The 15,553-nt window shown below is 35.2% G+C and overlaps 1 protein-coding gene across 1 annotated transcript in view; it reads right to left on the bottom strand.

Moving 5' to 3' along the window:
* The window catches only part of VWDE (von Willebrand factor D and EGF domains), a 72,491-nt gene that overhangs the window by 47,167 nt on the left and 9,771 nt on the right, over positions 1-15,553 (bottom strand). Inside the window, 3 exon segments of the mRNA XM_070477205.1 lie at positions 2,453-2,600; positions 3,129-3,220; positions 4,047-4,289. Of these exon segments, the coding sequence (XP_070333306.1) occupies positions 2,453-2,600; positions 3,129-3,220; positions 4,047-4,289 (483 nt within the window).

Here is a 15,553-nt window from a genome sequence, read left to right as displayed (position 1 = left end):
TTAGAAGCAATATAAAATTTATTTTTGTTTCTGTAAAGAAAGCAATGTAATCTAACACTATGAAACATAATTTTTTCTGTCTAATTCTTTTAAGGCTTGGGTACAGATAAATCTTAGGGCTTGAACTTATGTTCTATTCATTGTTGAGTGATAGCAATGATTACTGAAACAGAGTTCACCAAGCAGATTTAATAATTGATACAGAGTTCATCATTTTAAAAAACAGAAAAATCAAAACTAAGTAATTCCACACCAGAAATAAATCCGCAATCTCTTTTCACCTTCTGAATGTCCCAATATATTCAGAAACTTGAGATGCTTTTTGCCTTGGAACAAAAAATACACACAAAAATAACTTGGAAAGAAAAGAGAAGGAAGGAACTCTAGAAATTTGTGTAACTAAACAAAATGGATAGATTCCACCAAAAGCTGGCTCTAAAAGAAGTTTGCTCTCACATCCAATTGAATATAAAGTCCATCTGAGATAGGCTCACTGCATAGATTCTAAGTTCCTGAAAAAATTTTCTCTTCATGCATTTTTTTTTCCCTAAGAATATATACTTTTCCCATATACACAACAAACAGCAGAAACATCTAAACTCTTAGCCATCTCCCTAAGGGGAATATGAAATATATCTTGCTTAGAACCACAGACATAATTTCCCCTAGTCTATGATATGAGGGCCAAGTACTGTTCTTTTTAAGACTGGGAAAAAGCAGTGGGGTCTTTCTAGAATTGTAATGCATGTGTGTGCTCCGAGGCTCAACAATGTTTGACTCTTTGCGACACTATGGACTGTAGCCCACCAGGCTCCTCAGTCTGTGGAGTTTTCCAGACAGCAATGCTGGAGTGGGTTGCCACTTCCTCCTCCAGGGGATCTTCCTAACCCAGGGACCCAACCCAACTCTCTTAAGTCTCCTGCACTGGCAGGCCAGTTCATTACCACTAGCTCCACCTGCAAAGCCCAGAAATATGGTAGGAGACACCAACTTCTGCTCTATAGGAGTAGAGATATAATGAAAATATGCTTAAAGAAGATGAGATGAATATCAGAATGAAATAAAGAAATTTTATACAGAAAAAAAGGAAATTGTTTTTAATTGACAAATAACAGATAAACTTCAAGAATGTAGGAATATATTTAGGCTGTTTTTGTGTTATTTTAGCAGTGCTTATCGTGTTGATAGAATTTAGAGCAGGCAAATATACTTTAAAGTACACTTGGAAGGAAATCTTTGCCTAAAACAATTTTGGAAGATGTCAATAACATCACCCTCTTCCTATTATTCCCCCTAAACTTTAGTAAAATTTGCGTATTACAATGCAAATATACACAATAAGCAAATAGCTTGAAGCAGATGTGTCAAATAGCCTGAGAAGGACGGTTTAATTTCATATTCTGGATTATATTTAAAAATAAAGTGTTGCTTATGGTGCTCCTGAAATCCGAGTGAATAGCTGGGTGTTACCTAAGCCTGTTGAGTGTGAAGCAGTTGGGAGAGCCTCTTTTGATTCTTTTTTCTGTCTCTGTAGTCATCTCTTTCTGGGTGAGTACTTCCCATGAGGCAATCTCTCATAGCATTTTTATCCTTTTGTTTCTCTGATTTAATTCGGTATAATATAGATGTGAAGACCTAGATACATTGCACTTGGTGTATTTACTAAATAAAATTGTATGCCCTATGGTGAAAAAGGTATTAATATGTGAACAGAGTTATAATCTCTCTTAAAAATTATTTTAATTTATTTATATTTTACTTGCTTGGTCCCTATATCAGAGGCTTAGGGAAAAAAAAAGAACCCAATCAACCCAATCACTGCCATACATGGTTTGTCCTCTCATAGTCTATCTTTTTCTGAGGGAGAATTTCAGCTCTCTCTGTGGCTCTGACAGTGACATATATGTGACCATGTGTCATACAATCTATATAACTAGTCATTTAAATGGAAGAATTTGAAAGCAAAACATCTCAAACATGAGCTTACATTAGAGAGCAGAGTGGGAAGAATGCATTAGAGATTTGTGTTACATAAGCTTGAACTTTTAGCATAACTTATCACACCTTCCACAGGGATGACTTGGAAGATCTTAAAGACCAGTGTGTCCCTCAATCTCTGAAAACAAAACAAAGAGAAGAGTAAGTGGAAGGATGAGGAGAAGGAGAAAGAGAAAAAGAGGAGGAGGAGAAAGATAACAATGTGGAGATTATTTATTATTGTCTTTTTTTTCCTAACTTGTGCTTTGAGCCCTGGAGGGATAAATGTGGATTGCAATATAGATTGCTTTGGCAATCATAAATTTGGCCCAGTATTATTAACATGATTGAGTTGTAAAATGATGTAAACATGCAATATAATTAATTACATGAGTGCACTCCAGTGACTTCCTGAAGAAAAAAAAACATTGGTTATTATTTGAAATCTAATAATGAAGTGGATCTAGCATATTACCTTGATCAACAGTTGTCAGTTTTAATGAGATTTTGCACTCCTGATCAAGCTCACTGAATCCAATAGGACATACAAAATGAACTGTGCTCTTTATCCTCAACTGGTATCCATTCCCATCTTCAGATATAGTGCTCAATTCAGGTTGTAACTGGTGTAAGAAAACATGTGAAGCAGTCATGTTAAAATATGATTTATTTCTAAGATATAATAATTTTGAAAGGGCATTCCCCTCCATAGCACCTATGATGATAGTAATAAACACTAGAATTTTTGGACTAACCAAGATCAATTAAAATCAAACCCTTAAAAACATCAGCAATGCACAGAAGAGTACATTGAGTTGCTGTAATGTTTAGAGTTTAGGTACAGTTTGGTTCCACAACACATTTTAAGCAGTCTGGTTGAAGCCTGCCTTAATGATTCTGCTTCAAGGCAGACAGAATATTTTTCTGGAAAAAAAAAAAATAAGGCAAGTATATTCCAACTTTAGTTCAGTAACAGGCCCTCAAAGCTCATTGGCACTAGAATCATTTGAGCTATTTCTCAAAAAATACAAACTCTTGGGTCTCAACATGGAGTCTGTGATGTGGTCCTAGAACCAGCAGCCACAGATCACAATGTGGAAAACACAGTTCTAGAGGAATAATCTTTCCAATATACACCCACTGCTACATACCTTAATGCCGGCAAAAAATTCTTGGCTTTCAATGGCTAAACTTTGTACATGTGGGTTCTCCAAGAAAAAGACGGAAGCACTACAAAATATCCATGAATACAGTTAACAAATAGTCATTTAGCAACACAATTATGGAAGACATATGGATAAATTATTGAAGTACGTAAGTTTAACTTTTGGTAGATTGTGCATAAGATATAATAGAAAAAAGTAATTTAAAAGCTTGCTTGAAAATTGAGAAAAAGTCCATTGTAAAATATTATTTAAACCTCAACATAAATCAGTGTTTTGTAGACTTTGTACTTAAGATGTTTTTAAAGGTGAATAATAAATGATATTATCATTGGAAAAATAGAAACTTTTGTCCCCAGAATAAAATTATATTTTAAAACAAGAAAGGGACATAAATTCATAAGGGTTCATTGATAATAATCAGTGAATTACTAAAGCAGATTCTCATAGGAAGTCACTAAGATTACTGATTAATCCAGTTATCACTGGAGTTGGCACAACTCCCAAGAAAAAAAATTAAAATTAAAACATTGTGCTTTATATCCTGAGGATAAAGCTTGTATTAGAATATATATTTTTTAAACATTTTTGTTTTTCATTTTTATTGGCGTATAATTGCTTTACCATGCTGTGTTAGTTTCTGTTGCACAATGAAGTGAGTCAGCTGTGAGTATACATCTATCCCCTCCCTCTCGGACCTCCCAGCCCCTCCCTACCCATCTAGGTCATTCAGACACTGAGCTGAGCGCCCTGTGCTTTATAGCAGGTTCCCACTAGCTATCTATTTTACATGACTATATATGTGTCAATGCTAATCTCCCAATTCGTCTCCACTTCCACGTTTAAAATCCATTTTTGAAAATTAACACATTTATGAAAATAAAATCCAACTTTTTGAACATACCTTGTCTCCAAGTCTGAGATTTATACCATCCAGTTCTGAAAGAGAGAATGCCTGAACTGTGGTCTCTTATTTCAGCTCTTCTTTGATTTCTTGAGAAGAAAGCCTCGACCAAGCTATGTGAAATCCCACCGAGTTGTTTGTAGGGAAAACATCGAAAGCACACGGAAAGAAAAGCCTGGACTCAAGCTCCACCACAGCCTCTGGCCTTCCTAGAGGTGGTGGTGGTAATGAGGCAGACAGCTGACCTGATAAGAGAAAATTTGTAGTTGGTCATCTTACAGAGTTGTTATGGGAAAGCTCATGAAAACTGTAACTCAGGGATTTATATTAAGGAAATGTAAAATACATTTAGAAAAATAATTATTCTCTGCTAAGTCGCTTCAGTTGTGTCCGACTCTGTGCGACCCCAGAGACAGCAACTCACCAGGCTCCCCTGTCCCTGGGATCCTCCAGGCGAGAACACTGGAGTGGGTTGCCATTTCCTTCTCCATAATTATTCTCTAAAAATCAGCAAAGTACCATATTCTTACTTCGACTCATAATCTTATAGATGTTGATAGCAAAGAAATATGTTAGCTTATCAAGCTTATATTAATGCATGTTGTATATGACTACTCTTGAAAAGTCTAGTTCTTGAAAAGGAATTTACTTTCTGTTAAACAATTACCTTTTCTAAAAAAAAAGGAACAAATAAAATAAGATTTCTACTTTATAATTTCCTGTTATAAAAATAGTCATGATAATGCAAAATCAAATGCTTTACCCTTTTACTCTTGTAAGTTACTCTCTTAACCCAATCCATCATCATTCTGGGTTGAAAGAGATGTTCATTATAGAAGTGATTATACTATGTTAGTGGAAAATATTCAGAGAAGGAAATGGCAACCCACTCCAGTGTTCTTGCCTGGAGAATCCCAGGGACAGGGGAGCCTGGTGGGCTGCCGTCTATGGGGTCGCACAGAGTCAGACACGACTGAAGCGACTTAGCAGCAGCAGGAGCAGCAGTGAAAAATATTAAGTGTTAAACAATAGTCTTATTCTTTTCATTTTTCTGAGGTTAAAAAAGTTTAAAGTTTCTCTAGGAACTCAGGAAGATTTTACAATTTTTAGCCCTGGGCAGTTTCAAGATTAAATCGGGGGAATCTAAGTGTTTCAAAATAGCTTTTGATTTTTTTGTTGTTGTTCTATTTTAGAAAAGAGAAAAATATCTGATAAATATTAAAAGTAAGATTTTTTAAATGTCCTAAAATATACAAATATTTTCTATGATATGATAATTTTATGATAATCACAAAATTTTATGATAATCACAAAATAATTTTCTCAATTCTGTAATGTAGATTTTGGAAAATTCTGAGACCTTAGTCTAAATGTGAGGGGAACAAACTTATGTAATTTCAGATATTTTAAAGAATTATTTGTTAGATATCTAGTTACAAAATCCCAATAACAAATGAACTGTCTTCAAATTAATCTAAGTAATAAATATTCTGCCAAACATTTTAAACATTAGGCCAAATCATTATCTAGATTTGAAGGAAATAATAGCTTACTTTGGAGTATATATGATTTTTGAAAAATTACATATTTGAATGAAAATTTTCTATTAAACTAAAAAAAATGTTGAATTTATTTCCAAATAGGGAAGAACTATCTATGGAAATGATTACTAGGAAGAGATAACAAATGACTGAAAAGAAAATAAATCATGAAATTAATTTTTGAATCAATTGGCATCTTCTGTTTGGGTAAGCTAACCACTGCTTGCAACAATGCAGATCAAAAAACATTTGCTAAAATATAAAGAAAAAGACTTCAAAACAACAACAGATACATTATTTCTGCTTGAAAGGCACAATTATCACTTTGTCAATTCTAACAAAGCACCTGCTGTATTCTCTATTTTATCCTGAAGGTGTATCTGTTGACTTTTGACTCAATATTTTCACTCAAGTGTTGCTTTCTCAAATTGTGTGTGACTTTATACTGCAATTTTTCCAATTAATTACACAAATATTCTGAGTAGCATAACAGGTGGCTTAAATTTATTGTTTATTCAAGAGGGAGAAGTGATTTTACTTTACTATAAGTGTATGATAAAGAAAATCCAAATCTATAATGCAGAAAAAAATTATACTTTATGGTTAATGTTACTATTATTAAGGATACTATTTTATTCTCTTATAACAGGGTATAATCAAACTGAGACTTTGAGATATAACAATTGCTTATTTAGACAGTGCTAGGAAAATGGGCTGGAAGATCCATTTGGAAATGAAATAGGGCATAGAAAAACAACACAGTGATTTGAGGATTATTCTAGTACCACTTTTTAAAGACAAAGAGCTGGTATCTAAATTTTATATTATTTATCCTGATTCATTTTATGTCAATATGGTTTATTTCACCATTAAAGATACTTTTTTCAGTTATATTAATTATATGTCAACAATTCCTCTTTCATTCAGTATATCACCATATAATTATCAATATATTTTATCAACAAACCCCACAAAAAGGCTAATGTTTCAATAAATAATTTTAATTTTTGCCCCCTATTTAGCTAGACATTATAAATTTTATTAGACAACTATTTAGAGTTTTTGTTACAGGAAGAGGGCCTTAACATTTGAAATAACTTTTAAAAATTTAAATTGGAAAATGAAAAATATAGATTGGGAAGGGACCACCATGAACATTTTTGGGTTTATCTTTCAAGCTTATTTGGTACAAAGTATGGACATGAGTTTGAGTAAACTCTGGGAGTTGGTGATGGACAGAGAGGCCTGGCGTGCTGCGATTCATGGGGTCGCAAAGTGTCGGACATGACTGAGTGACTGAACTGAACTGACCAAGACTACTACTAAGGTCAAAGTATGTATTCTTGCATCTTAATATTGTTTACAGATTATTTTATCACGATGCATGCATCAAAAATATTGAATCAACCAGCAGTTACTGGATATGTGCAATTTTTTCATATTTTTTGAAAAATGCTCTTATAATTAAATATTTCTTTAGGTAGGTTTTGAAAGTGGAATTCCTAGAAATAAATACATGTGAATTTTTAAGGCTGTTGAGATGAATTGCCAGATTTTCTCATGAAAAGATTCTACCAATATACACATATATCTTTAGGATACAAATATACCCAACTCCCTATACCTCTGCCAGTTTCAAGACTATTTCTTAAAGGCATAATAAAGTGATTTTTATTTTTCATATCCACTAGACTATTGTCAAATCTTACTGTAATTCAACACATAAAGTAATTTACAGAAAATAAAAACCTTTGGAAATTATTGGTTTATAAATACATTGTTAAAAACAAACTATTTTAGTGAAAAAAATGCACAGAAAATTTTCCTAAGAGAAACTACCAGCCCAAATCCATAATAACATAGAACAGTGAATTCAGAATTTGTTCTTAATTTCCTCTTATTTAAAAATATACTGGTAATTTCTGTCTAAATAAACCAAAGCTATTGCACTCTAGCTGATCTTTACAAAGAGTTAATCAACATGTGTGTAAACATATATACATACATACTACTATTTTTCATAGGTTATAAATTCATATGCTCTTGGAAATAATTTAGAAGAAATTTCAGTTTCATCAGGGCCACATGGGTATAAATTTGCATCAGAAACAGCTGCAAAAGTTTGAGGTTTATAGATTTATCCAACTGATAAGATAAATAGTTAGGTGACAAATATCTAAGAGGACAATTTTTTGGAGAAGTATGTTTTAATATAGGTTAAGATTTACTAGTTCTGATTTTTCTAATACTTTTTTTTCCCTTTTCAGGATGAGATCAAATGAAGATAATTTGGAAACATATTTTGAAACAATTTTAGCTTTCATATCTTGGATTCTAAATTTTAGTCTGCATTGTTAAGTAATGAAACAATACAATCTCCAGAAATTTATAGCAGTCACTTGGACATCCCTTCCTTAGGAATTGCCTCCACCATAATCACACACAGGATTACAAAACTGAGTCTACCGCTGTCATGGTAGTACTTATACCCCAATGTCAAGTTCAGCACATTCTGAACAAAGATAGGCTCATCAGATTGCTTCTCAGAAGCATTTAGAACCAAGCAGAGATGAGGAGTTGAAAACTGAGACAGGTAAATAATGGAGCACTATAGGAATGTCTTGTGTGCTGAGCTATCAGTCGTGCTGGACTCTCTGTGACCCTCCCCAGCCCCCATGCCCCTTCCACCCAATGGACCATAGCCCGTCAGGCTCCTCTGTTCATGGGGATTCTCCAGAGAAGAATACTTGAATGGGTTGCCATGCCCTCCCTGAGGGGATCTTCCCAACCCAGGGATTGAACCCAGGTCTCCCACATCACAGGCGTATTCTTTACCGTCTGAGTCACTAGGCAAATTCCTATGGCTAAGATTATGGAGTTGTTCCCTTGCCCACACTCTCTGAGGTGTTCCATTTAACTCTTCCTCAGATTCAATGACATATCCTAAAACCTTAGTGCTGATTTTCTTTTTACATTATTTCTACTTGTTTTCTGTTATTTGCAACCCAAACTGATGTTCCATTGTGTGATTTTTTTCATGTGCATTTTTTTTTTGGTCATATGTATTTATATTCATGAGGGATGTTGCTCCATAGTTTTCTTGTAATGCCTGTATCTGGTTTTACTTTTGGAATAATGCTGACCTCACAGAAGTTTAGCTGTCCCTTTTCTATATTTTTTGGAAGAGTTGTGTGAAATTGGTAGTATTTCCTCCCTACATGTTGGGAAGAATTCCTAAGTCATCTGGGCATGCGTTTTTGTTTGCTTGTTTTGTGTGATAGATTTTAACTAGAAATACAATTTATTGAATAGACATAGGGTCGTTGAAGTTATTTATTTTGAATGAGCTTTCATTTTGTATTTCAAGAAATTTATCTACTTCATTTATGTTGAGTTCATTGGCAGAGTTATTCATAATAATCCTTTCTTGTAATATATGTAGAATCTGTAGTTCTGTTACGTCTGTTATTCCTGATACTGGTAGTTTCTATCTTCTCTTTTTTATTGATTGAATTGGCTATGGACTTATTAATTTTCTTGAATTTCTCAAAGAACTACCTTTTGATTTTCTTGAGTTTTCTGTTTTGTGTATTGTTTCAGTGATTTTCACTCTGATCGTTACTTCCGTTTCCTGCTTACTCTAGGTCTCATCTGTACTTCTAGGCTCAGTATATAAGCTGAGGTCTTTAGTTTGTGACTGTTCTTTTCCAATATAGATGTTTAGTAGGTTTTTCTTTTAATTAACTTCAAACTTTTTCCAATATTCTAATTTCCTTAATTTAGGGCCCAGTATGTATTATATCTCACTAAATGCTTCATGTACAATCTGTAAATAATACTGATTGCCTAGCCTCCTCCAATTTTGCAATTTGTGGATAATATGGATTTTCCTCCACTTTGCTATTATTTCTGCATGCTCAATTACTGACAGATGGGTATTAATCTCCAACATAGACAATAGATTTGTCTATTTCTTCTTGAAGATGGGTAAGTTTGCTTCATATATTTTGAATCTCTGTTGTTAGGTACATTAAGGATTTAGATTTTTATGTTCTGTTGTTCAATTGACTCTTATCATTAGGAAATGAATGTTGCCTTTCCATGTAATATTCTCTGCTCTATAATCTTTGTCTATTAATTTAGCCACTCAAGATTCCTTTGATTTGTGTTACCTAAGTATATCTTTTTCTATTCTTACACTTTCAACCTTACTTTTAAAAATCTTTAAAGTTCGTTTTTCTAGGCAGCCCATAGTTGTGTCTTACTTTTCTATCCAATTTGACAATTTCTGACTGTCAGTTGAGATTTTAGACCATTTTTGTTTAATTGATTATTGATATTGTAGGGTTTAAATTTACCATGCTGTTGTTTTCCATTTGTCTTATTGGCACTTTTCACATTTTTCTGCCTCAAGCAAACAGTATATTTTATTATTCCATTTTATCTCTTTGTTGGTTGATTAAGCTATGCTATTTTTTTCATGGGTGCTGTAGGCTTTCTAGAATACAATCTTAATTTCTCATAGCCTACTTTCAATTGATATGTTGCCTCTTCATGTATAGTTCAAGGACTATTTTGCTAACTAAATATGTAAAATGTGAAAAATATTTTTCCATGCATTATTCTAATAAAAGCATTCAATTTTTTGTTTGAATGACATTCTTTACAATTATAATCTTAAATCAATGTTTCTTTTCTTATTTGGCTTCTAACAATCACTAAGGGTAGATAAATTGTGTGAAAATGACATATGAATTATAAAAAACAAAACCTAGTCATGAGAATATTAAAGTGAGATTTTTTTCTTAATTTTTGCTTTTTTGATGGTTTTTAAGGTAAATATGACTGACTGTTGCCTACCCAATCACCATAGGTTTGGGGTAGAAATACATCCAAGTGAAAAAATATTTCATGGTCTCATTGAAGATAAAACCGAGAAGAGCCAGGGAAATCTGAAGTAGTTGTGATGTTTTTCCCAAATAAGCTCCTTAAAAGGTGACAAGTTTCAGTTACCACCAGCCCTCTTTCAGCCTTTGGGTTTTTCATTTTATTCTGTCTAAAAGCAGATAAAAAAGATAAACCTGGACCTTCATCCCTTCACCGTGCAGGAAGAGCCTAGAGACTCACAGACACCTCAACCTGGCATTGTAAAGTGGCCAAATCACCATCGTTTTCGAACATTTGTCCCAGATTCTTGCTAAGCAAGAAAAAGAAATTCTTAAGAGGATTAAGTGACATTTTTGTTTGCCATCTATGAAGCTTAACTGAAGTCTAAATGGTACTTCAGGGTAAGCTTTTACTGGCATATCAGAGAGGATAATTATGTATATGTTTGACTAACTTGTATATTAAAAGTAAAAAATAGCAATCATCTTCCTTTCCCTAAAATCAGTAAGAGGACTCGAATATGGAGAATGAGAGAAATAATTCTGACTATTCAGGTTTCAGAAACTGAGTGAGTAGTAATGATATCAATAAAACAGGAAATATTTCTTAAGTTTTAAGGGCATGTTGTGAAATGCAAATTTTAAATACTGAGTTTCTAAATTCAATGCAAACAATAACAAAATAAAGTTTCTGTTGAAGTAATTATTTGTATGTTATGCTATTCTCTAGAGTAAAAGTTTTTTTCTTTTTTTTTCAAACAGCTGCCACTATTTCTTAAACTAATGGGGCTTCTCTCATAGCTCAGTCAGTAAAGAATCTGCCTGCAACGCAGGAGACCCAGGTTCAACTCCTGGATTGGGAAGATCCCCTGGAGAAGCAAATGGCAAGCTACCCTAGTATTCTTGTCTGGATAATCCCATAGACAGAGGAGCCTGGCAGTTGGGGTCGCAAGAGTCAGACACAACTTAGCGACTAAACCACCACCACCACCACCACCAATGTTGGTAAATTGTTGGTTTTTTCCATTGAAACATCTGCAGAATTTTACATAAATATTTGATAACATTATTTGAAATTTTATAAAAAGTATGTCAGTCACTCAGTCGTGTCCGATTCTTTGCAACCCCATCGACTGTAGCCTGCCAGGTTCCTCTGTCCATGGGATTCTCCAAGCAAGAATACTGAAGTGGGTAGCTATTCCCTTCTCCACGGGATCTTCCCGACTCAAGGATCAAACCCGGGTCTCTGGCATTGCAGGCAGATTCTTTACAGTCTGAGGTACCATGATGTGTAAAAAGTGTTGAAAAATATGGTGTAAAGAATACTGAAAAATACTTTAAAAAGAAAACCCACAATATTTTTCAAAATATTTGAAAATATTCACTCAGCTTGGCACTGAGTGAAGCTAATGTGTCTCTCTGGATTTTTTCCTTTCCAGTGAAAGACACGAGCTTTACTAACTGAGCAGATGCTATCCTTCCCTACTGAACATACTGCCTGCAGCCAGGTTTAGTTGGCCAGCAGCTGTGTAAGGAATGCGAACATTTACTAACTAACTCTCTCAGGCTAATTCTCCAAAGACTTTTCAATGCACAGAGAATGAAATGCAGAGCTCCTTAAATATTAGGCCCACTGCCCTTCCAACGTGTTTTATTATGCTCTCACATGCTCACTGAGATCCAACATCTTTGTCCTGCCCTTGCTCTTGTGAGTATACCCTATGCTAATCACATTAAGGCCATCCATTATTACTGTTGCTATCTGGGAAGTTCCTTCCCTCACTCTTTATTTGACCAAGGGCTGTTCACATTCAAACTCTCAGCATCAGTGCCCTGTGCTCAGAAAAGGCTTTCTTTGATGACACCACATTATAAATTTCATCCTCTCCTTACCTCCAATATTCTTTACAACTTTTAATCTTTTTGATTGTAACTTACTGAAATTAATTGTAATTTATAATGTATATTCTTTGCATTGTTTTGCTGTATTTGTGTCATTTGGGGTTTTCTAATTTGGTGAGTCTAGTAATCTCAGGATGAAAATGTTCGTAGATGTAACCCATGCATGTGTGTGTGTGTGTGTGTGTGTGTGCGTGCGCGCGCGCGCATACTGTCACTTCAGTTGTGTCTGACTCTTTGTGACCCTATGGACTGTAGCCCATCAAGCTCCTCTTTCCACGGGATTCTCCAGGCAAGAATACTGGAGTGGGTTGCTGTGCCCACCTCCAGGAGATCTTTCCAACCCAGGGATCAAACCCTTGTCTCTTAAGTTTCCTGCATTGGCAGGTGGGTACTTTACTACTAGTGCCAACCTGGGAAGCCCAGATGTTACCCATACAATTATTTGCTGAAGCAATGTTTGCCTACTGATCCATAGCAGTATTTCCCAGCATTTTCAGTCTCCTACATATGGATGAGATCAGATAATAAATCAGAAGGGGACTGGTTTTCCCCCATAACCTGGTTACCTATCAGCACACTAACCCCCATCTTCAACCAGGAATAAATCCCTCCTCTATCAGCTTCATACTTATCTAAGCCTCCAAAGTAAAAAAAAAAAAAAAAATCGCCATTATGTAGTTTCTATTTTGAGTTCCTTGCAGCTGAGTTAGGCCACTAGTTCTAGTAAATACGCTATTGATGTAAAGAGTACATTGTCTATTTTCAAAGAATTCAGAGTCATAATTAAGCTATAAATGAAAAGGAATGGATTCATTAGTTGTCAATTCTGAGCTCCATGACAGTATATTTTGAGGCTCCCAGTAAGGGTCCTTATTCTCCAACATCCTTAGTCAGTACCATGATCAGTGTCAAGGTCACACATCTGATGTGTGTTTTATGTCTGTATATCTCAGGCCACCTCTTAGATAACAGGCCAAAACATAATTCTTGATTCCTCTCTCCTCAGCCAGTGTGATTGTACTCAGTCTGTCCCATCCCAGTTACTCAAGGAAAAAACCGAGAAGCTGTTCTTGGTTTCTCTCTTGCCATCTTCTCCCACATCTAATACATGAGCTTCCTTCTCTGAAAGACATCTCAACTCAATACCCTCTTTCCTTTGCCACTAGTCTAAGCCATTTCCACCTCCCACAACCCCTAAACCACTGCCATCTTTCTACTGAATAATGCAATAGCCTCCTAGATAGAGTCTTCTACAGGAATGGTAGCCTTTTGAGTACAATCCTCAGATTCTGTTTATTTACCTATTTAAAATCCCATTAGACTGTATGGCAGTTAGGACTAAATTTAAGTTCTTACCATGGTCTACAGGCCCTATAGATCCTCCCTTCCACATTCATCTCATCTGATCTCACCTCCTAGGGATCATCCACTCAGTGTTTCTGCCATGTGGTTTCTCCTGCAGTTCCTCGAGTGTCCATCTTTACAGCTATCTAAGGACATTCTCATTGGCTGTTCTTTTTAACCTGGAATGCTTTTTCCCACCTTTCTCTTCATTCAGAGTTCAGCTCAAGTTCATCACCTATTCAGAGCCATTTCTCAGGTGCCTTGTAAGACGCATCCCTGTACAGTCAATCCCTATTGCGTTCAGTTTTCTTTGCTTTCCAAAATAATTTTGGCTTGTTTTGTGATGAGCATTTTATTTTAAAATGATTTATATTCACACAAAGTTTTCAAAATAATACACAGCTATCCCTTATCATATTTATCCATGTTCCACTAACGTTCACTTACTAAAAACCGTGATACATTTGTCAAAACTAAAAAACTGCCTTTAGGACTCTACTCGTAAATAAACTGAAGTCTCTGTTTAGATTTTTACCAGTTCTTCATGAGTGTTCTTTTCTAAAAAGTTCTAGTTACTCAGTCCAGTATATCTTCATGATGCATTGCTCATGCTTGCGTAGTCCTCTCCAATCATTGACAATTTGTTACTCTTTCATGGTTTTCTTGGATTTTGACACTTCTAAACAGTACTATTTACATGTTTTGTAGAATGTTTCTCAATTTGGGTTTATGTGAACTTGCTGATGATTAGACTGGGGTTATGACTTTGAGTAAGCTGAGCACTGAAGAATTGGTGCTTTTGAACTGTGGTGTAGAAGACTCTTAGGAGTCTCTTGGACTGCAAGGAGATCCAACCAGCCCATCCTAAAGGAAATCAGTCCTGAATATTCATTGGAAGGACTGATGCTGAAGCTGAAACTCCAGTACTTTTGCCACCTGATGTGAAGAACTGACTCATTGGAAAAGACCCTGATGATGGGAAAGATTGAGGTGGTAGGGGAACAGGACAACAGAGGATGAGATGGTTGGCTGGCATCACCGACTTGATGGACATGAGTTTGAGTAAGCTCCAGGAGTTGGTTATGGACAGGGAAGCCTGGTGTGCTGCAGCCTATGGGGTCACAAAGTCGGACACGACTGAGCGATTGAACTGAACTGAAGATTACCATAAAGGAGAAAGGTACTTCCTACTGAATGTTATTAGTAGATAAATGGTATCAATATACATTACCAGTGCTGATATTAATTGTTTGCACTTCCACATTAACAAATAGTTTTGACGATTTTAATATCTTGGCAAAGAACCCTTACCCTAAAAGAAAAGATAAAGTCATAAATAGTAAATTTAAGGGTACGTGTTTGTGTGCTCAGTCATTTCTGATTCTTTGTGACCCCATGGACTGTAGCCTACCAGACTCCTCTGTCCATGTAATTTTCCAGGCAAGAATACTGAAGTGGGTTACCATTTCCTCCTCCAGGGGATCTTCCTGACCCAGAGACTGACTGCATCTCCTGCACTGGCATATGGATTCTTCACCACCTGAGCCACCTGGAAAGCCATAAATTTAAGGGCAACTTTCTCGTAATCAATACAATATTTTTCAATTAAAATACTTTTATTACATTTATTATTATTCATTTATATTGTGAACTAGAGAAATTCAGTATCAGTGAATTTACTGAATAGCTGAAACATCCTAAGACAAGTCAATCTGAAGTCATCTTAATATATAGCACAAAGATAAAGTGATCTTGGAGATTTCTTGAAAATTTTCTGAAAATAATATTTGTAAGATGTTAGTGCAGAGTGGAGGAGGCATCAAAAAATCAGGGGAG

Source organism: Odocoileus virginianus, chromosome 1, assembly GCF_023699985.2.
Source record: "Odocoileus virginianus isolate 20LAN1187 ecotype Illinois chromosome 1, Ovbor_1.2, whole genome shotgun sequence".
Taxonomy (NCBI): Eukaryota; Metazoa; Chordata; class Mammalia; order Artiodactyla; family Cervidae; genus Odocoileus; species Odocoileus virginianus.
The sequence above is the reverse complement of the archived record's forward strand: the minus strand, read 5'-3'. Positions and strand labels throughout refer to the sequence as shown.